This window comes from Macaca thibetana, chromosome 9 (genome assembly GCF_024542745.1).
Source record: "Macaca thibetana thibetana isolate TM-01 chromosome 9, ASM2454274v1, whole genome shotgun sequence".
Taxonomy (NCBI): Eukaryota; Metazoa; Chordata; class Mammalia; order Primates; family Cercopithecidae; genus Macaca; species Macaca thibetana.
The window spans coordinates 118104074-118126214 of NC_065586.1; the positions used below are offsets into that span (position 1 = coordinate 118104074).

The 22141-nt window shown below is 48.1% G+C and overlaps 1 protein-coding gene and 1 long non-coding RNA gene across 19 annotated transcripts in view; one reads left to right on the top strand and one right to left on the bottom strand.

The window, feature by feature from the left end:
* The window catches only part of TACC2 (transforming acidic coiled-coil containing protein 2), a 258151-nt gene that overhangs the window by 34406 nt on the left and 201604 nt on the right, over positions 1–22141 (top strand). For 14 of the 18 annotated variants that reach the window (XM_050804557.1, XM_050804568.1, XM_050804560.1 and 11 more), the window contains exons 3-4: positions 821–880; positions 17457–17569. In XM_050804557.1, coding sequence (XP_050660514.1) covers positions 821–880; positions 17457–17569 — 173 coding nt within the window. Of the gene's footprint in view, positions 1–820; positions 881–11867; positions 12021–17456; positions 17570–22141 lie in introns of those variants that run through there. The other 4 variants (XM_050804563.1, XM_050804562.1, XM_050804559.1 and 1 more) reach the window with 3 other exon arrangements.
* Positions 5995–21481, bottom strand: LOC126962906 (uncharacterized). The gene is made up of 3 exons (XR_007728859.1): positions 21191–21481; positions 7450–7538; positions 5995–6391 (listed from the first exon to the last, which is right to left on the bottom strand). It is a non-coding gene; the product is annotated as an uncharacterized LOC126962906 (long non-coding RNA).

Genomic DNA, 22141 nt, shown 5'->3' on the forward strand with positions numbered 1-22141 from the left:
ACCCTGTCACACCTGGATCACTGTGAACACCTCCAAACTGCTATCTCTGCCCCAGCGGGCACACTCCTCATCGCACCCAGGCCCCTAGCCCCTCAGGAGACTCTGACTATGAGTGCACTTGGAGGTCCCTGAATCCTGCTTGCTAGGGAATGTTTGGAAGGAAAGATGCAAGTCTGAAGAAACCTCCTGTTCACAGATTAAGGACCAGGCACTGAGGAGCAGCTGTGTCACCAGAGCAAAGGGTGAGGGACAGGCCTGCCCAGTCCTGGCCCTGTGTACTTCATACACCCTCAGGCTCCTGGTTCCTCCTCTCTCTGTTGTCTCATTTCTGGGACGCCATGGGCAGCGTGGGAGCATGCCTCCTGGGTTTGGCCTGGGATATGTTCTGCGATGCTGAATAAGGCTTATGTTGCCAGCAGAATGGCCAGGCGCGGTGGCTCACGCCTGTAATCCCAGCACTCTGGGAGACCGAGGTGAGTGATCACCTGAGGTCAGGAGTTTGAAATCTTCCTGGTCAACATGGTGAAACCCCATCTCTACTAAAAATACAAAAATTAGCCGGGCATGGTGGCATGCACCTGTAATCCCAGCAACTCGGGAGGCTGAGATAGGAGAATCGCTTGAACCTGGCAGGCACAGTTTGCAGTGAGCTGAGATTACACCACTGCACTCCAGCCTGGGCAACACAGCAAGATTGTGTCTCAAAAAACCAACAAAACAACAACAACAACAACAAAACCCCACGAAAACAGCAAAGATTGTCCCATCTGGTCCTGTTCCCTGTGACCTGTCCTAACGGTGAGATCCCTTTGCATTTCAGCAGGAGGACGCCGGCTTGCATAACGTCATCCTGTGGCCTCCAAACCCTGAGCCCCCACAGGTACTGGGGAATGTGCTGTTCTGCATGGCTTCCCTCTCAAGCCCCTTCCTAACGTCTAGATGGTTGCAAACATTTGGTGTGGCATGTGCATTTATATATTTAGATTTTCTCCTCCTCCCTCTTCCATGGCTTCTTCCATCCACCCCAAATAAGTTGTAAAACACAGTCGAAACCGACAGTTTATGTTTAGATTTTTTAGGATAGTATTTTAGTGTGCCTGTCCAAGAACTGGCTTGGTTGATACGTTCCACGGTGCTGAATAAGGCTTATGTTGCCAGCAGAAAGGAACGCAGATGCTGGGAGCCAATACTAACCCCTCCGAACTCTTCTACTTTGATATGATTTGTCCGCAAGTGAAGCTGGGGATGGGGGGGGGACCCCACCTTTGCCGCCTGTGAGCAAAACCAATTCATTGTAAAAGAAGATTAAATTCTGAATCAGCTGTCAGTATCATGCAACAATGTGCTAGCTGAGTTCCGCTGCTGTAGCTCTGCCCAAAGTGTTTGCCATCCATTGGGGAAGACGGTAAATAAGGAACTTTGCGTCATCTCACAGTGCTTTTTCCTGGAGAGGACCTTGAGATTAGTGTGTGTTTATGGGTGTGGTCAGGGTGAGGCTGTAAAACCCCTGGCTCCTCACTGGCCTGCTCTGAAGGCAGGCGTGGCAATCATCCAGGTGAAGTGGTCCTTTAAAAAAGAGCGGGTTGGGTGCGGTGGCTCATGCCTGTAATCCCAGCACTTTGGGAGGGCAAGGCGGGCAGATCACTTGAGGTCAGGAGTTCAAGACCAGTCTGACCAACATGGTGAAAATACAAAAATTACCCAGGCGTGGTGGCACACACGTGTAATCCCAGCTACTCAGGAGGCTGAGGCAGGAGAAGTGCTTGAATCCGGGAAGCAGAGATTGTAGTCAGCCGAGATCACGCCACTGCACTCCAGTCTTGGTGACAGAGTGAGACTCTCTCAAAAGAAAGAGAAAAAAAAAAAAAAAAGCTGCTGTCCCCTGGAGGATGGCTGTTAGGTGGGTGCACCCGATGCATTTGTTTCTCTGCAGATCCCAGCAAGCAGTGATGTTTCAGGTTGTGAAATAACCATTTGCATAAAGCATTGTGAAACCTTTTCATACGTGTGAGTTCATCTGCTTCTCCTCATTATCCCATGATCTGGGCTGATGACTCGTGTTTTATAGACTCAGAAGGAGCCTCGGAAGGTTAATCATCCCGGGTCATTTGGGTGAGTGGAGGAGTGAGAATTGGAACTCTGGGTCACTCAGGCTGCTGGGCCAGTGGTTTTCTTTCTTTTTTTTTTTTTTTTTGAGACGGAGTCTCGCTCTGCCGCCCAGGCTGGAGTGCAGTGGCTGGATCTCAGCTCACTGCAAGCTCCGCTTCCCGGGTTCACGCCATTCTCCTGCCTCAGCCTCCTGAGTAGTTGGGACTACAGGCGCCCGCCACCGCGCCCGGCTAGTTTTTTGTATTTTTTAGTAGAGACGGGGTTTCACCGTGTTAGTCAGGATGGTCTCGATCTCCTGACCTCGTGATCCGTCCGTCTCGGCCTCCCAAAGTGCTGGGATTACAGGCTTGAGCCACCGCGCCCGGCCTGGGCCAGTGGTTTTCAAACTGGGTTCTGGGAAATCCTGGAGCCAACAGCAATGCTTCCTGGACCGGCGGAGGACAAAGAGGAAGTGGAGAGGGGAGAATCCAGCTTCCTGCCCCCGACCCTTCCACCAGCGCAACTTACCCTATATGGCCTTATAATGCAAGATAGCTCTTAGAAGAAAATATTTTGGGGCCGGGCGCAGTGGCTCATGCCTATAATCCCAGCACTTTGGGAGGCCGAGGTGGGCGGATCACGGGGTCAGGAGTTTGAGACCAGCCTGACCAACATGGTGAAACCCCGTCTTTACTAAACATATAAAAATTAGCCGGGCGTGGTGGCGCATGCCTGTAATCCCAGCTACACAGGAGGCTGAGGCAGGAGAATTGCTTGAACCTGGGAGGCAGAGGTTGCAGTGAGCCGAGATCACGCCACTGCACTTCCAGCCTGGGCGACAGAGCGAGACTCCGTCTCAAAAAAAAAACAAAAAACAAAAAACAAAAAAAAAAAACGCTTTGGAATCAGAGTTGGAAAGAAACACTAATCTGGTCCACCTCCATTATTTTTCAGTTTTGTGCATGGTGGATCCAAAGGACAAGGCACTCACTGCCATAAATCAGTGGCAGGTTGGAGACCAGAAGCCATCTTGGGGGATCCTAGGATGTCCAGGCTCCCACGGGTGTCCCTGTTAGGGGAAGAGCATTTTGTCCAGCTCCATCTCACAGAGGTCTTCCATAGCGCTTTGCAGCAGAGCTTAAGAGCTCAGTCACAAGCTCCTACGTCGTGATGTGATGTGGATATGGTTTTTCATTGGCTTGGTGGACATTTGGGAAGCCCCTTCCTGCTGGGCAGCTGGTACTTATTCAGGTGCTGTGATCTCTAGAGAAGCAAGCCAAACAAGGGCCCTACTCTCTGGAACTTACAGCCAATCGAGGAGTCAGATAAGCAAGTGAATAAACAGACATCAGTGAATACATTTGAGACTTTACTGCGTATGTATTGTTTGCCAGGCATTGCTCTAGCACTTGAGAATCAGCAGTGAACAATTCGGCTGTGATCTGCTCGAATGAAGCTTCCTTATGAGGCACTAATAGGCAAAAAACGCATCATAAAATTTCCAATGGTAACCACGGTCAGGGGGCTATTTATTTATTATTATTGCAGTAAAATATATATAACATAAGATTTACCATTGTAACCATTTTTAAGTGGACAATTCAGTGGAATTAAGTACATTGCAGTGCAACCATCACCACCATCCATCTCCAGAACTTTTTCATCTTCCCAAACTGAAACTCTGTGCCCACATTCTCCCTCTCCCCAACCCTTGAGAACCTTTCTTTCCTCCTTTCCTTCCTTTCCTCCTTCCCTCCTTCCCTCCTTCCTTCCTTCTGACCGGGTCTTATTCTTTCGCCGAGGATGGAGTGCAGTAGTGCAATCATAGTTCACTGCAACCTCCAATTCCTGGGCTCAATCAGTCCTCCCTCCTCAGCCTCCCTAGTAGCTAGAATTATAGGCATGCGTTACTGCAGCTGGCTACTTTGTCTCTGTGAATTAAACTACCGTAGGTACCTCATGTAAGTGGAATCATATAGTATTTGTATGTGATTATTATTTCACTTTTGCGACTGGTTTATTTCACTAAGCATAATGTCCTCAAGGTTCACCCATGTTGCTGCATGTCACAATTTCCTTTCTCTATAAGGCCAAATGATATTCCATTGTATGTATAGAACACATTTTGCAAATCCATTTTTTTTTTTTTTGGAGACAGAGTCTCACTTTGTCGCCCAGGCTGGAGTGCAGTGGCTGAGATCTCAGCTCACTGCAACCTCCACCTCCCAAGTTCAAGTGATTCTCATGCCTCAGCCTCCCGAGTAGCTGGGATTACAGGCGTGCACCACCACACCCAGCTAATTTTTGTATTTTTAGTAGATGGACGCTTGGATTGCTTCCACCTTTTGACTGTTGTGAATAATGCTGTGATGAATATGGGTGTCCATGTACGTATCTGAGGCTCTGCTTTCTATTCTTTCGGGTATATACCTAGAAGTGGAATTGCTAGATCAGACGATAATTCCATGTTTAAGTTTTTGAGGAACCACTAAACTTTTCTACAGCAGTTGCACCATTTTACGTTTCCACTAGCAATGTACGAATGTTCCGGTTTCTCTACATCGTCTTCAACACTTGTTACTTTGTGTTGTTGTTGTTTTTAAATTATAGTCATGTTCGTGGGTGTGAAGTAGTATGTCGTGGTGGTTGGGCTATTTTTGATGCAGTGCAGGGGACAGGTCTCTGTAGACACCTGGTGTACTGAGAAGGAGACAGCCACATAAGGTTTTGTAAAAGGAACATTGTGGAATAAGGTAACAGGTGTGTATAGTATAGGAATAGTGTAAGAGGTGTGGGAGGAATGAGCTTGCTGTACTTTAAGATCAGCAAAGAAGGCCAGAGTGGCTGGAGAAAAGTGGATGAGGCAAATTATGGTGAGCTGTGCAGCCAGGGAAGTGGCTCATTTTTGTAGGTCCCGAGCAGCCCTGTTAAGGAGTCTGGCTTTCTTCTACCTGTGGTACAAAGCCATGGTGAAAAAAGAGCATTTCACTGGGATTTGAGCCTGTGTGCTCACTCACCGTGGGGGTGAGACCCCAGCAGTCAGGGCTCCCTAAGGAGGAAGCAGAGCAGCTGATGGTGAACTTGTACCCAGCTCCGTCCGGGTTCAGCAGACTTGAGACTCAGCACTCAGTCTGGCTGAGCTCCTCAAACCGGCCAATTGGAAACTGACAAGCGAAGGACTGGTTAAAACCAACCAGCCACATTTCCTTCCAAACCTCTCTGGCTTTTGCTTTGTTGAGTCCCAGTGGCTAGTTCAGGGAGATGGTCTCTGAGCTGCAGTCCCTCATGTATACCCATCTGTGTGAGTAAATCTCCTCTGCTTCAAGCTCAGGGTCTTGGGTTATTCTTTGCAGTTCAACAGTCACGGTGCCTGACTCTCTTGTACACCAAAATCAAGGGGCTGAGCCCCTCAGCTGTGTTTGGCTCATTATTCTGGATGGGGCTGAGGTCCGGGGATAATAGAGAGCAAGAAGCCTGGGCGGCCAGGCTCCCAGGTGAGGCTTTTTGTAGGTTTTTGTGGTTTCTTGTTTGTTTTTGTAGGAGATACCTAGGAGGGTAAAAGGAGTGCACTCAGTAGCGTTGTAACCAAACCAAAGCTTCAGTCACTCACCACTTGTAGAGTCCAATTAACAAGAGCTACAGGAGTTTGAGACTAGCCTGTGCAACATGGCGAGACCCCTGTCTCTACTAAAAATACAAAAAATTAGCAGGGTGTGGTGGTGTGCACCTGTGGTCCCAGCTATTCAGGAGGCTGAGGTGGGAGGATCACTTCAGCCCTTGGGGGAGAGGGGGCAGAGGTTGCAGTGAGCCAAGATGGCGCCTCTGCACTCCAGCCTGGGTGACAGAGTGAGACCCTGTCTCTAAAAACAAATAAACACACAAACCAAAAAACAAGAGTGAGGACTGACATGAAAAAGTGACTTTTTATTCCAAAGCTTAGCTTAGGGGAAAAAGTACAGGCTTCTCTTTTTGAGGGCACTGCTTTGGTTTTGGGGCAGAAAGCAGGGACTTTTAAAGGGGGGACTTTGCATGCACAGCAGGCGGGCAGGGAGCGAGCAGGTGGGGGACCACTGGGCTCACTTCAGTGCCTTATCCACCAGGCGGTCCAGCTGGCCCAAAACTAGGTTCTAAGGTGGTCATTGTCTTGAGATGCTCTCCAGGTGGGAAAGAGTTCCGTCGTGGGCGTACTTGAGGTTGGAAATTGACAGCTGTCTCTTGAGGCAATTTCCTGGTGGGAGAGCTTTCTGGCTCTGGAGCTTCTAAGTGAGCACATAGTCAGATAAGCTTGTCCTGTAGGGAGTGTCTGGTGAAGGGAAGGTCAAGGCTATAAGGTTATAATTGCATTTCTAAAGAGCTACGTAGGAAGTGAGGAACATGAGAAAAGGAGAGAGAAAAGAAGAAGAAATAATAATTAAAACCATTTTCTTTCTCTTAGAAAAATGGGGTACTTGGTTACAGCATCATAGCATTAAGGGACATTGAGTTTTGCAGGTGGCGGGATGTGAAATGGCTTAGAAAGAACACGGGGGAGTGCACAAGGTTCCTGACTCTATTTTGTGTTTTTTGCTTTTTTTCTGTTTTGTTTTGAGACAGAGTCTCACTATGTCAGCCAGGCTGGAGTGCAGTGGTGCAATCTTGGCTCGCTGCAACCTCTGCCTCCTGGGTTCAAGTGATTCTCCTGCCTCAGCCTCTGGAGTAACTGGGATTACAGGCACGTGCCACCACGCCTGGCTAATTTTTGTATTTTTTAGTAGAGATGGGGCTTCACCATGTTGGCCATGCTGGTCTCGAACTCCTGACCTGAGGTAATCCACTCACCTTGGCCTCCCAAAGTACTGGGATTACAGGTGTGAGCCACCGTGCCTGACCTCCTGATTCTATTTTGAAGCCATGATCTTCTGGGCTTGTGGAAGGAAAATCAGCCTTCCCTTGATAGGGTCGGAACCTGGTAGGTTCTCAGAGGACAGCTGGCGTGGGAAAGGTGGGAAGGTTAAGGGTCTGTTCTGTGATGATCCTGGGATATAAGGGTTCAGGCTGCTGATCTGAGTGCAGAAAAAGGTGTGGGAATTGGAAGGTGGGGGTGGAGACAAGGTCAGATGAGGCAGCAGGGTCTGTGGCGGCCTGAGATGTGGTGTTGGGGGACAACAAGTGCCTGGGAGGACTGGGCGTTCAGGAAGATGAGGGAGGCAGGGAGGTAGGCACAACAGGATGTCTCCTCGGAGCCTCTAGGCAGTGAGCCGGCAGTTTATTTCAACAATATTTGCTTTTGATACTTTTTGACAACAATTAATTGTTGCATTAATTACAAACTGATTTATCTTATTCAAGAAGTCCGTTTTAATAACATCACTATAGTCTTACCTTCATATCCTGTGATGTCTTGTTTTGTCAGCACAAATGCTATTGAAACTCTGAATTTTAGTGGTAGGTTTGGGTTCTGTTCTCTGTTCCTGAGGGAAGAGAAGCCATTGACAGAGGAAAATTGCCACACTCAGCCTGAAACCTGTTCTATCCGCTAATCAGAGGTTCCTCTTACTGAGCTGGGGCCATGGAGCCTCAGCCCGGCCCCCTTGTGGGTGCCTTTTGCAGCAAGCTGAGTCCTAGTTGTTACTCTTGCTCCTTCCTTTGGGAATGGACTCACTTAGGCCTCTTGGAGGCTGTTCTCAGGAGGCTCCAAGCAGCCTCCGTTACTAAAGTACACTTGCACAAGTGAGATATTGCACCACCTGGTGGTTGGAAATGAAGAGAAAGCCATATGTATAACCACAGCTCTAAAGGGTGACTCGTTTGGGGAGTGGGAGGACACGGTCCAATGGGAAGTTGGGGGGAATGTCTAACAGCCAAGAGGAGCATCACCTGTCCCTGAGAGTGTCAGGGTCCTGGCTTATGTGTGTCCCTCTCCGGGAAAGAGGTGGTGGCGATGCTGTGATGAGAGCTGTCTCCACTTGACAGCCCTTCCGGGGGTTTCATGCATCATGACTTGTGTAGAAAGCTCTATGGTGAAATAAGGGCCATGCCAGCCCACAGCCCCAAATGCTGAAGGTGGGCTTCACAGTTGTTCAGTTCTGGAGAGCCCTACAGGGGACACCCAGGCTCCAAGCTCCACACATGTGGATTTCAGAAGGGAAGGGCAACACTAACCCCTGCATTACCACTTTCTGGAGTTGCCCTTGGCCGTGCGACTGTCATGATTCCCATCTATGGCTCTGACCATGTGGGGAGGAAGAAAAGACATTCAATCCTATCATTAGAATGATCTGACTTGAAAACATATCATCATTCAGTAACTCCATTCTAACACTTCTGTTGTCTGGGTGTTTCTGTAGTAAGTCCCAAAAAACATAATTTTCAACTCCAGAAACTGTGATCAATGCTATGAAGCAAGAAGACAGGTGCACAGACCCCAGACCTAGCCTGGGTGTCAGGGAAGGCACTCCTGGGGATCTGATGTTTGAGCTCAGAGCTGCAGATGAGCAGGAAGTAGGCGACATCAGAAGGACCTAGAGCCAGCTCAGCAGGCACGCCTCCCCCAGCGTGGGCAGGTCTCCCCGGGTCGGGTCCCTGCTCTGTGTACAAGATATGGCCCGGATGAATTTTGCTCCTGAAGGAGACCTCAGCACTGTGGACATCTGAGGAACGGAGGACTGGGAGGACAGGAGAATCTGTGTATGCGAGCCGTCCCCAGGGTCTGGTCATCAAGAAAGGCTGAGGTTGTCTGTTGCTCAGGCCCTGTGTGGTTATTGTTACTTTGCTTGACAGAGGAAAGTGCCATATATATGTGCACATCTTGTTTAAAGCTATGCTTGGTGCTCTAAGGTTAACTTGAAGGTTCCTTCTTTAGCTCTTGAGGAACTCAAGGAACTCAGCATTACAGCAGCATCAGCCAGTGCAGGACAGGCAGCATTTCCCGATACTCCACAGGCTGCAGGTGGGCATCTGGGCTGCTTTAACTGTGTTTAATGTGAAAGAAGTTGAGCAAAGAGCAAATTAAGCAGCAAGAATTAATTCAATCTTCATGACAGCAGAGTTTCCTTTCTTTCTTTCTTTCTTTCTTTCTTTTTTTTTTTTTTTTTTTTTGGTAATGAGATGGAGTCCTGCTCTGTCGCCCAGGCTGGAGTGCAATGGTGCGATCTTGGCTCACTGCAACCTCTGCCTCCTGGGTTCAAGCAATTCTTCTGTTTCAGCCTCCTGAGTAGCTGGGATTACAGGCGCACGCCACCACCCCTGGCTAATTTTTTGTATTTTAGTGGAGACAGGGTTTCACCATGTTGCCCTGAGCTCAGTCTCAAACTCCTGAGTTCAGGCAATCCGCCCACCTTGGCCTCCCAAAGTGCTAGGATTCCAGGTGTGAGCCCCAGCACCCGGCCTTGACAGCAGAAAGTTTCTTTACTGTCACCTGTCTGCTCCCACAGCCCCTGCCGTGGTGTTCCCCGAGCCCGGAGGGTTGGCGCTAGTTTTCACTGGCATAATTACTCAGTGTATAAATGGCAAGGTTCCAGGTTTTGGTCAGATGCATCTTCTGAATAAATGTGTAAAATGTTAATTGTGGGAGGAGCTGGGGAACTGAACTGCTGTTCTTTTTTTTTCTTCTTTTTGAGACAGAGTCTCACTCTGTCGCCCAGGCTGGAGTTCAGTGGCATAGTCTCAGCTCACTGCAACCTCTGCCTCCTGGGTTCAAGCGATTGTCCTGCCTCGGCCTCCCAGGTAGCTGGAATTACAGGTCCCTACCACCACACCCGGCTCATTTTTGTATTTTTAGTAGAGATGGGGTTTCACCATGTTGGCCAGGCTGGTCTCGAACTCCTGACCTCAAGTGATCCACTCGCCTCAGCCTCGCAAAGTGCTGGGATTACAGGCTTGAGCCACTGTGCCCAACCTGAACTTCTGATTAACTGCTTTTGCTTTAAGCTGAGATAGCCACTGGGGCTCTTCATGAATGAGTTTTGAATCTGTTTCTTCTTTATACAATAACAACCAGCATGTACAATGTCTATGATGGTCTAGCCTTGTCCTTTATTTAACCTTCAGAACAACGCTGCAGTTATGACCCCCATTCTACAGATATGGTACTGGAGGTGTAGAACCCAAAGACTTACAGCTAAATAAGCAGTAAAGCTTGGGTTTCAGGACAATTGTACACAGCTTCCTGCCCGCTCATTCTTAAACTAAACTTCATGCTGCTCTAGCATGAAAATGAGTGGATACGGGGATTCTAGAGGGGCAAAAGAAGTAAGGTTTATGTCTGCACTGTAAGTATAATGAGGTAAACATCGCAGCACGGTATAGGCCATCCTGACATGCCCAGCTCTTTGAATAAAGAGACTCTCCCTTTTATTTGTACAGTTGTTGTTTACAAGGCATTCCTGTCACCCACTGAGGTAGGGAAGGGCAGAGATTGGGGTCCCGTTTGTTGACGGAGAGATAGAGAGGCTTGGAGAGAGGAACTGATCTGACCAAGGGCACATGGATTTGGGTTTTCTGACCTCATCCAATTCTCTTTAAATCATATTGTTTCTAAAATATTAAATACGTACAGGTCATCAATATTGGGTATGGTTTTGAAGCCTTTAGTCTGCCCCCTACAGACTAAAGACATCAGAACATGTCACCTCTTATATCTTTGAGGTTCCTGAGTCCTTTTAGGGTAATGGCCACTACTTGTGACCCAAATACTTCTGAGGAAGGGAAGGCAGATATTGTTTATTAAATATCACTCATTTATTCACTAAATGAAAAATTCCATGAGAGTAGTAGGAACCATGTCTCTCTTTTTATAATTAAACTTCTCTCTCTCCTCTTTCTCTTCTCTTTCTGTTGCCCAGACTGAAGTGCAGTGTGCATTCTTGGCTTACTGCAACTTTCACCTCCCAGGTTCAAGTGATTCTTGTGTTTCAGCCTCCTGAGTAGCTGGGATTACAGGTGCCCGCCACCATGCCTGGCTAATTTTTGTACTTTTAGTAGAGACGAGGTTTCGCCATGTTGGCCAGGCTGGTTTTGAACTCCTGACCTCAAGTGATCTGCCCGCCTCAGCTTCCCAAAGTGCTGGAGAGAGGCTTGGGGAGAGGAACTGATCTGACCAAGGGCACATGGATTTGGGTTTTCTGACCTCATCCAATTACAGGCATGAGCCACCGTGCCTGGCCAACTTTTTACTTTAGAATATTTTCAGATTTACAGAAAAGTTGCAAAGATTGTACGGAGAACTCCCATACAGATGCTTCCCCAGCTTCTCCTAAAGTTAACATTTTACACCATGCCTGTTTTAGTCATCAGTGTCTACCCAGAACCTAGACTCAGCCCTTACTATTCATGAGGAATAATCATCAAAACACCCATCAAACTCTATTCTGTTGTTTTCCATCTTTTAAAGGAAGGGTGAGGACTCAAACCCAGCTCTCTCGGACTTCGAAGCTTATTCAGTTATTCTGCTCTATCATGATGTATCACATCAGAAAACATTCCGTTTGCGGAACGCTGAAATTCTACCCTGGCAGCCTTTCACTTGTTGGCCTGACAGAGTGCCTGCTAGGTTAGGCGGAGGTGTCCTCTGCAACCTGTATTCGTCAATCTTTTGTGCCCCCTTGGAGGTGAAGAAACATGTGGGATGATCTAGCAGAATTGGTGTGAGAATTTGCCTTCCCTTTACAGGGAAGATGGGCAGCCGGCTGGCTCTAGCACAGAGCATGTGTTCATCCTCCATATTTGGCCAGTCTGGCAGTTGTTTCTGAAATCTGATTCCTAATGCCATGGGGATGACCTTTGGTCTACTTCCCAGCATTCACCTGCAGTCAGGCTGCTCCCAAGGAGCTTGTTCAAAGAGGGGGCGACTTGGGCAGACACTGTGGTCATGATCTAACCATGTTAATTAAGCATGGTTTAATCTGTTGGCATGACCAGTGGGCAGTGGTCTAGAGTGATGGAGCATTTAAGAGGTAAGTGGAATTTTTTTTTTTTTTGATGGCGAAATGCTTTAGCTCCTTACAAAGTATATTTTTTAGGACTGGAAAATTGCTGTAAATGTTTAAAGATTGCTTTAAAATAGACTCCAGGCTCTGGAGTGTTCCAGAGCCAACGAAAGACTGTTTGTTTACTCAAGCAATGGCAGCAAAGGAAAGATTTGAAGAAGCAACTGGGCAAGTCCACGTGTCCTGTAAGGCTTGCCAATTGTTTTTCCAGGCTGTGATTTGGAAGTGTAAAGAGTAACTTTAGAAATGCATGCTGTTTTGCAGTGATGCCTGCTGACACACAGGTCCTTTGGAATCCAGTAAGCAGTAGAGCTTAAGACTGTCTCTAAGATGGGGAACAGGAAGGGGGACTCAAACACACTAGGAAATGTGGCAAAAGAGAGAGCTCCCAGGGCTGAGGGTATGTCCTTCGATTTGCAGACGTGACCACCAGACTAAATAAGAATAATCTATTTTTCATACATTCAACAAATATTTATGGACTGCTTCTTCTGTGCCAGGTGCTATTCTGGGCATCAAATCTAGGCTCCTATACCACATTATTCTCAAATGTTCAATTGCTATAGTTCCTTGGAGCGTGGCAGCAAAATGGCAGTGACCATAAAGCAATGAATTCCACTGTATGGCGAAGCAGCATAAGGCAGGGACAAGAGCACAGACTCTGGAGCCAAACCATCCTGGTCCAAATCCTGGCTCCACCACTTCCAAGCTGTGTGACCTTGGGCAAGTGGCTTAACCTCTCTGTGCCCAGTATTCTTAGCTGTAACATCGGGCTCTAAGGATTGAATGAGTTTAAATATGTAAAACACTTAAAAGAGCAGTACTTGGCACATAGAAAGTGTTCATAATAATTAGGTTGCTGTTGTTGTAGCAGAAAGAGTGCTATGTAAATGTTGGGTGTCAGTATTCTTGTGGAAAGAGCATTGGACTTCAAGGTGGGAGACTTGCAGAGGGCAGAAGGCAAACCTCTCTGTTTCTTATCTGGAAAATGGAAAACATGATTTTACCTGCCCAGTATAGCTCACGGGGATTTTGTAAGAATCAGATGGATGTCAAAGAGCTTTGAAAAGTGCAATGTGCCATTCACACAGAGTTTTGTCGCTTTTAACTCCATCCAGATATGTTTCTGTTGGGGAGAACTAGTGTCATTCTTGCAGATTAGCTTTCTATTAGAAAAAGAAGTGGGTTGGGCGCCGTGGCTCATGCCTGTAATCCCAGCACTTTGGGAGGCTGAAGCAGGTGGATCACGATGTCAGGAGATCGAGACCAGCTTGGCCAATATGGTGAAACCCCATCTCTACTAAAAATGCAAAAAGTAGCTGGGCGTGGTGGCGGGCGCCTGTAATTTCAGCTACTTGGGAGGCTGAGGCAGGAGAATCCCCTTGAACCCGGGAGGCAGAGGTTGCAGTGAGCCAGGATCGCACCATTGCACTCCAGCCTGAGCGACAGAGTGAGACTCTGCCTCAAAAAAAAATAATAAAAATAATAATAATAAAATAATTTTTTTTTAAAAAAAGAAAGAGAAGTGGAGCTGAAAAGGGAGAGAGGCCTGCTTTTTTTCTTCTTCTTCAAAGACAAATCCAAGCCCTTGTTATAGTCCGTCTGCCTGAGGAAATGCAGCCCGTGGTCCCTTTCTTCCCCGGACTCAGAGCAAAGATCTGTCTCCTTATGCCATCTGTTGTTTGCATCTGTCTGGGCTATTATTCGTCTTCTTTCCAGAATTACTTTAAAGAAATGTTGCTCATGGAATACTGGGCATGAGATTTATCTGTTAAATTATTTGCAGAATATTTTACTGTAGGTCATCTGGTGATTGAAAGGGGGGCCTGGCCTCAGGTGTTAGGAGCTGAGGTTTGCATGGCAGTCAGACAAGTAGGAATTGGGTTAAAATTTCAAAAATGCAGGACCCTGATTAAAAATGCCACCCACTCTGTATTGTTAATCTTGAGTTATTATATTAAAATGTGAGAATCATGCATCTAAAGGTTTATAATTTATAGATAGAGTCTTGGCTGGGTGCGGTGGCACCTGTAATTCCAGCACTTTGGGAGGCTGAGGTGGGCAGATCACAAGGTCAGGAGTTTGAGACCAGCCTGGTCAACATGGTGAAACCCCGTCTCTACTAAAAATACAAAAATTAGCCGGGTGTGGTGGTGGGCGCCTGTAGTCCCAGCTACTTGGGAGGCTGAGGCAGGAGAATCACTTGAACCCAGGAGGTGGAGGTTGCAGTGAGCCGAGATGGTGCCACTGCACTCCAGCCTGAGCAACAGAGCGAGACTCTGTCTCAAAAAAAAAAATAATAATAATAATAATCTTTCTCTGAAAATGAGGATTATAGAGTGTGAACTTATAAGGTGATTTAAAGTTTCCATGGTCTTGACATTGTCCTGTGGGGATGATTGTCTTCCTGGATGCACAGATCAAGAGGCTGGGGTCCCTGGGGCAGGGCAGGGGCACTCATTAAGGGAATGGCTCAGCCAGCAAGGAGGTCAAGCCAACCCTGGGTCAGCAGCCCCCTCTCGTGTGGGGAATCATCCCCAGCTCTCTCTGCCTCCTTCGACACCACCCCATGGAAGGGATCAAACGGAGACGCCCTGTCCTGGTTCTGGGATCAGAGATAATCGGTTATGTCTAGATTCCACTGCTGTGTGGTCTTGGCCCAGTTACTAAACCTCTCAAAGCCTCAGCTCTAAAACAGGGACACAAATATCCATCTTTCTCTTAAGACAGTTGTGCAAATTCAATGACATAGTTCATGGAAAGATACTGGCCCAGTGCCTGGCCTTAGTAAGTGCTCAGTAACAGGAACATTTATTGCTGTTGTTTTATTTCCCCCCACATTCTGTCTTTCAGCTAAAATGAAGGAACATTTTTGCATTGTAGTATTCACGTTAGCACTAGAATGTATGGGTGCCTGAGAGATGAAGCATCTTTATGTTTTACCTTTGGACACAATGGGATGAACACAGATAGCCAGCCACTCAGAGAAATGCACCAGGTAGGGGAACCCTAGCCAAAGCTAGCTTGCGCTTCGGGCTGGTGTCTGAAGGTCAAAGACTACAGCCCATCCAACAAGTCTGACGGTCTCAAGAAGTCCCCAGGTGCAGACTAGGCAGATGATTTGCTTTCACATATCCTGCAGAAATGCCAAGATTAATTTACAAAATCCATAGGCTAGAGGTTGGTAGAGTTTGATGGGTGCGGACCCTCCCTTCCTGGGGGACCTTGGGGGCTGTCTGCTTCACCTCCAGGCAGAAGCCATACCTACTATCCTCCTTGGGTGCCCTCTGTGTTCACACCCCTGCAGCCATGGGACTGGGGTCAGTCTCCCTAGACCGTGAGCAATGTAAGAGGAGGAAAGGAGCCTTATTTTTTTCACCTCCCCTTCCTTCCTCCCTCCCTCCCTCCCTCCCTCCTTCCCTCCCTTCCTTCCCTCCTTCCCTCTCTCCTTTCCTCCCTCTCTCCCTCTTCCTTTCTTTTCCTTTCCCCTGTTTGTTTCTGTTTCTGTTTTGTAGAGATGGGTTTCACCATGTTGTCCAGGCTGGTCTTGAACTCCTGGGCTCAAGTAGTCTTCCCACCTCTGCTTCCCAAAGTGCTGGGATCGCACACATGAGCCACCGCACCCGGCTGGGGAAGCTGTTTCTAATTCACACAATGGCATTGTCTGCTTCCAGGCCATGCATTTGGCCCAGAAGAGTGCCACCTTTTGATTTTCACAAAGGTGCCCATGGGCTAGGGAATGTCTGTCCTACAGATTTGCACTATCTGCTAGATTTAAGCAAGCTAGAAAGAAATGAGGTCTTGTGCTGTCTTCAAATGTGTGTTCCACGTAACACGAGTTCTATAAGATGTTAAACTGTGGTACATTAACAAAGAGTCCTGTGGTCAAGAAATTCTGGTGAACTCTGAGTTAAAATTCGGTAAGTTATTCTGCTGTAGAACTCAGAATCACGACTATGCTAATGTGCGTTGTGAATTTCTAAAAGAGGCCTATATTATGTAGCACTTGTCAAAGGTGTTTGACCAGGGAATACTTTGTTTTCCTCCAAGCTGATCTGGTGCAGCTCATCTGGATGAGAGGTGGACCGGGGAATGCACTCTTAGTTGCTAGTGACAGAAATTCAGCTTGTACCCACTAAGGTGAAAAGGGCAATGCATGCGGCCTCATCATAGAGCCCCCAGATGGCTAGGGCAGAATGAGGCTTTGGCCCCAGCGGGGCTGCTCCCTCTGCCTGGCATCTCAACTTTTCTCTGCCTGCAGGCTCTGCTGTCTCTTGCTGTGGCGGCTTCTTCCACCACAGCTGGAAACTAGGCTGCAGGTGACTCCCGCACTCACCTTCTATAGAACGCCCCCACCAGAACTGCCCTGGTTCTTCAGGGAATCCCATAGAAGATCCTGGCTTGGCCTGAGTCTCATGTACACTCCAGTGGGCAGGGACATGGGGCACTATGACTGGCATTTTCCATGAGAACCTCAGGGATGGAGGGTATGGGTGGAACTGTTCTTAAAAGAAGGCAGACCTCATCCCAGAACGAGGGGTGCATGTTGTTTGGGGTGGGGGCACAGGGTCACGGCTGGGGAAACAAAATGAAAGACAGTCACTGCTTTGGGAAATACGGCTTGGGGCTTACAGAAGCCCTTCCCCTTCTTCTGATTTTTATATTACACAAAAATAGCATCATTTAAATGAGGTTTTTTTTTTTTTTTATCTCATTTCTGTCCTATGATTTAAAGTTTTGACTAAGCCTTATATTTTTGCATCCTGGTTTTAAAAAATCAACTAGTCTGTAGGAATATGGTTTATAAAAACAACAACAACAAATCCACTAACCAGTGGACAAGCTTATCCTGGAGTGAAAGAAAAGGTGGCCAACTCTCAGAGGGGTTAGGATCCCAAGTGGTTGGGTCCGGATTTCTAAGGGTTCGTCATTTTCTTCTTCCAGTTAGTTTTTTTCCCTAGGTTTCCAGCTGAATTCTGGTATGTGAAGCCATTGGTGTGGAGGGAGGAAAGTGTGTTTCCATCTCAGGAGTGCCGCAAACAAATTGGACACTTTCAAGTCTTAGTTTAAATGGCTCCACGTCTCCTAGGGATCTAGTGACCCCAAAGTGTGGTAGGTGTCCCCAGTTTTGGTTTTCTACTAAAGCATTCAGTTGGAACCGCTACTGCTTGTTTGACTTTGTTTCTTCCCCTCTGGATGAGAGCAGCAGCCACCTTTGCTTTGCTCCCTATATATCCTCAAGACCTAGCTCAGTGCTACACATAGTAGGTGCTTCGTTGGATGGCAGAGGAAGTGAACGACCTTATCTTGAATGCTGTGGTGGCGGCTCTGGTGATAAATGTTTTTCTGTTTTCAGAGACTCCTATCTGATTTCCTTTCCAATTTCTCTTTCTCCTGGCTCAGAGGACTTCATCAGCTCAGACTCCAAGGTCCACACAGCCACCGGGGAACAGTCAGAATATAAAAAGGAAGCAGCAGGACACGCCTGGAAGCCCTGACCACAGAGACGCATCCAGGTAGGAGGCCAGCTCTGGAGGACTGATGCAGCCCAAGGCCTGCCCTGCTTATTGCCTGCTCCAGCATTAGCTTTGCCCCATTTGCTTTGGAAACTGGACGCTTAAACCCACGATATCGTCCCCAGTGGTGAGACATTCCAAGCAGTGGTTCACAGACCTCTCTGTGACTGGCTAGGCCTGCATGATTGAAAAGTTCATCCTGATTTCCTGCCCAAAGATGAAATTAGTAATTATGGACTTCCATTCCAGCCACACTCCAGAGTATCTTCATTGTCAGAACTTAAAATGGAAAACATCAAGGGTTCCCAGGGCTTTATCAGTGTCTAATCTGTGGCTAAGTGGAGTCTGTATCCCAGTGTGGTGGCTGTTGCGGGCACTGGACCATGAAACAGAGGACTGAGAACACAATTACCAAAGCCACCCGAGCCCTTCGTCCCAGGGAGGCTGGTGGATGAATCCCAGAAACCAACTGTGGCAGTGGGATGTGGTGGCCCATCAGTCACTGCCTTTTTTTTTGAGATGGAGTCTCATCCAGGCTGGAGTGCAGTGGCACGGTCTCGGCTCACTGCAACCTCTGCCTCCTGGATTCAAGTGATTCTCCTGCTTCAGCCTTCCGAATAGCTGGGATTACAGGCGTCCGCCAGCATGCCCAGCTATTTTTTGTATTTTTAGTAGAGACGGGATTTCACCATATTGGCCAGGCTGGTCTCTAACTCCTGACCTTAGGTGATCCACCCACCTCAGCTTCCCAAAGTGCTGGATTATAGGCGTGAACCACCATGCCTGGCTGGTCACTGACTCTTGTTAAGAGCCACAGCCAGGCCCCAGGGCTCCCTGCCGGGGCTCTCTCCTGGGCCTCTCCCCTTTTGGCCCCACACTCATAGTTTTAGGGGATGCAAGCAGTAGTCCAGCAGACTCGAGCACCTGGTGTCCAGCATGGACACTGGCCAGGCACGCTGGGGGCACTTAATAACTGCTTGTGGGGGCCGGGCGCGGTGGCTTAAGCCTGTAATCCCAGCACTTTGGGAGGCCGAGACGGGCGGATCACGAGGTCAGGAGATCGAGACCATCGTGACTAACACGGTGAAACCCCGTCTCTACTAAAAAATACAAAAAACTAGCCGGGCGCGGTGGCGGGCGCCTGTAGTCCCAGCTACTCGGGAGGCTGAGGCAGGAGAATGGCATGAACCCGGGAGGCGGAGCTTGCAGTGAGCTGAGATCCGGCCACTGCACTCCAGCCTGGGGGACAGAGCGAGACTCCGTCTCAAAAAAAAAAAAAAAAAAATAACTGCTTGTGGGTTCAACTCACAAACAGGCTGTGAATTTGGTCAGAAAAACCCTGAACAATTGGAACCCAGCTCCCAGGAGTCTATCATGACGGGCCCTAAGGGAAACAAATTAACAGGAACTCTATGGATCAAAAATGCCAAATTGAATGATAGGCCCCTGTCATAGACAATGAAGCTTTGGCTCACATGCTACTTCACAGCTTTGCAAAACCTTGAGACTCAAAGTGACTTTTTTTTTTTTTTTTTTTTTTTTTTTGCTTTGGGTAAATAAGAGCAACCCCTGGTGGCAGGAATTTCCATGCCTGGGGCATCGTTTTCTGGGTGGCTTGGGCTATGTGGCTTTCCAGAGGAAGTACTTGGGGCATCTTGGCAGGAGCTTTGGATTTATTTAGGGAAATGGCAATCAGATGGGGCAGAGTGTTTTTTGCTGAGGGAATCAGAATGATGCCTCGAACAGCACCTTTGGTCTGTATTCTCTGCTGAAGATGGTGCCTCCTGTACCTCCCCAGACCCCCGTGGCTGTTCCATTTCCATGAACTTTTCATCAGGGTCACAGGACAAAGGTTTCAGTCTTTGATTCTACTGAGACCTCTAACTTGGCTGTGGATGACTATGGAACTAGTGAATGGATTTGTCTTTTCTGGAATCCCACACAAGTGAAGCCACTCTGGCTAAGGCCCAGGGCCCAGCTCTTCTTTCCCTCTTGGTGAGGTCCCGGGATCTCCTAAGAAGCCTGGGAATTGCTTGAGGCCTGTGTCACAGCTGGACTGAAGAGTAGCAGCAGCTCAAATGTCTTTTCTTGCTTGTTCCCCGGCTTTAGTCGATTATTATTCTTCCCTTGAAGAATTGCCTCTCATTGGCATGCAAATTGAGCATAAAAGAGGTGCCTGTAATCCCAGCACTTTGGCAGGCTGAGGTGGGTGGATCACGAGGTCAGGAGATCCAGACCACCCTGGCCAACATGGTGAAACCCCGTCTCTACTGAAAATACATAAATTAACCAGGTGTGATGGCGTGCGCCTGTAGTCCCAGCTACCCAGGAGGCTGAGGCAGGAGAATCTCTTGACTCGGGAAGGGGAGGTTGCAGTGAGCTGAGATCTCACCATTGCACTCCAGCCTGGGCGACAGAGTGAGACTCCATCTCAAAAAAAAAAAAAAAAACCAAAAAAAAACCGAGGTGCCTTCCAAGAGCACACTCAAAAAAGCAGCTTCCTGTTCACAATTGAAAACATGATTCTCCTCCATAAATGTGTGTGTGTCTATAGTGCAGGGCCCTGTACTAACTCAGAAATCATCTATTGAGAAGGAACAGGCCCTCCTACTCTGCAAGGGCTGACAGTGAGTCCATCGCTCCTGACTGAGCAGGGCTCCCGTGTGCAGTTTCAGTGAGTTACCCGTCCTTGGTGTCACCAACAAGGATAAAGAGTATTTATCGTTCATTTTGCATATTGGTGCCAGACCCTATGCCAAATGCTCTGTGTGTGCAATAGATCATTGCATTTTTTTTTAAAACCTATTCAGTTCTGATCCTGAGTCCTTACTCTGCCGGGCTGGTGGGTATGCCCAGTGTATTAGTCTGTTTTCACACTGCTGGTAAAGACATACCCAAGACTGGGCAATTTACAAAGAAAAGAGGCTTAATGAAGAACTCACAGTTCTACATGGCTGGGGAAGCCTCCCAATCACGGCAGAAGGCAAGGAGGAGTAAGTCACATTTTATGTGGATGGCAGTGGGCAAAGAGAATAGAGCTTGTGCAGGGAAACTCCTGTTTTTAAAACCATCAGATCTCGTGAGACCCACTCACTATCACAAGAACAGCACAGGAAAGACCTGCCCCCATGATTCAATCACCTCCCCCCAGGTCCCTCCCGCAACACTTGGGAATTCAAGATGAGATTTGGGTGGGGACACAGCCAAACCATATCACCCAGGGCAGCCATCCTTGGGACTCCCCTCTCCAGAGCCTGGTGCATTGAGGCCATCATCCATTTCCTCCCCAACCCCAGAACCTTCCCAGTGACCACACTGCCCCTCCGGCCGAGGGACTGTGCTGCTTCTCCGCCACTGTAGGCAGGAGGAAATCTTTGGTGAGGCTTTGGGAGCCCCATGGCCACTTTCTTGAGCAACCTCCCTGCTCATTTCCCCTCTGAACCCGAGGACATGGTCTGGAAGTAAAGAGGGACTCTCAGAGGTTCCCCACTGTTCAGGGCCCTTTCTCTCCACTCTCAGGTGCATTGGCCTTGAGGCATCTGTCCCTTGGCCTCATTGAACAACCAGCATTTTCTCTTCAAAGGATGTAAGTTTTTTAAAAAGGTGGGAAGAGCCATTCACCTGCAACTCTCTGTTTTCTACTTGGAAAAACGCTGCAGTGGCCACCTGCTGGGCATGGAGTAAGGGAAGAATATAGGGAGAATGCATATGTGAATATTTCCAAAGATTGCCCCTCTGCCCAGGCATTATCTCCACTCTACATATGAGGAAACTGAGGCTTGGAGCATGATGTAATCTACCTTAGAGGTAGAAAGTCCATTGTTTCTCCTCGAGGCTCTTCCCTGTCTCTGAATTATGCTAGAACATGGGGTTTACTCATCCCCAGAGCAGGTAAGTTCTTCAATAGGAAGAATGCGGGGTCCCATCAGTTCAACTGCCTTGCTTTCTGGTTGCCACGTGGTGGCGCTGTTGTAACTTAACCCAGCATAGTTCAACCGCCCGGAGTCTGGGAGTTGCCTCCCTGATGACCATCCCTGCACAGGTCCCTGGGTTCTTGAGGGAGAATGATCCCAGCCTCCTAGGGTGAAGCTCAACCCCAGTAGCATCTCTTTCTGCTCAGTAGTCTCCACACCAGTACAGCTGAGGTACCAGTACAGCTGATGCCCAGTCTGGAGTGGTCCCTGGTCCGCCCTCCTTGGATATCACCAACCAGGGACTGAGCAGCTTTCTCCTTTTAGATCCTTAAGACACAACCAATTTTATCATACAACTTTTTGCCAGATAATGGAGCTATTAATATTAGGTTGTACCAAGGAAATTACCGTTTAGGTAGGTCAAAAATCATTAGACATTGGCCATTTCCTGTGCTTCCATGTCATACTTGCTCCTTCTTCCAAAAAAGGCTAAGGGCAGTGTTTCGAGATGATTGGCTTTTCTCAGGGAGTGAGAATCAGGCAGGGAGTGACCTTCAGTGATTCCTAGCTGAATTCCTGGCGCCTTTGGTTACTGACCACAGTGCTTAGGCTCCCAGGCAATGGTAATTGACACAAGACCAAGCAAATTTCCCAAACA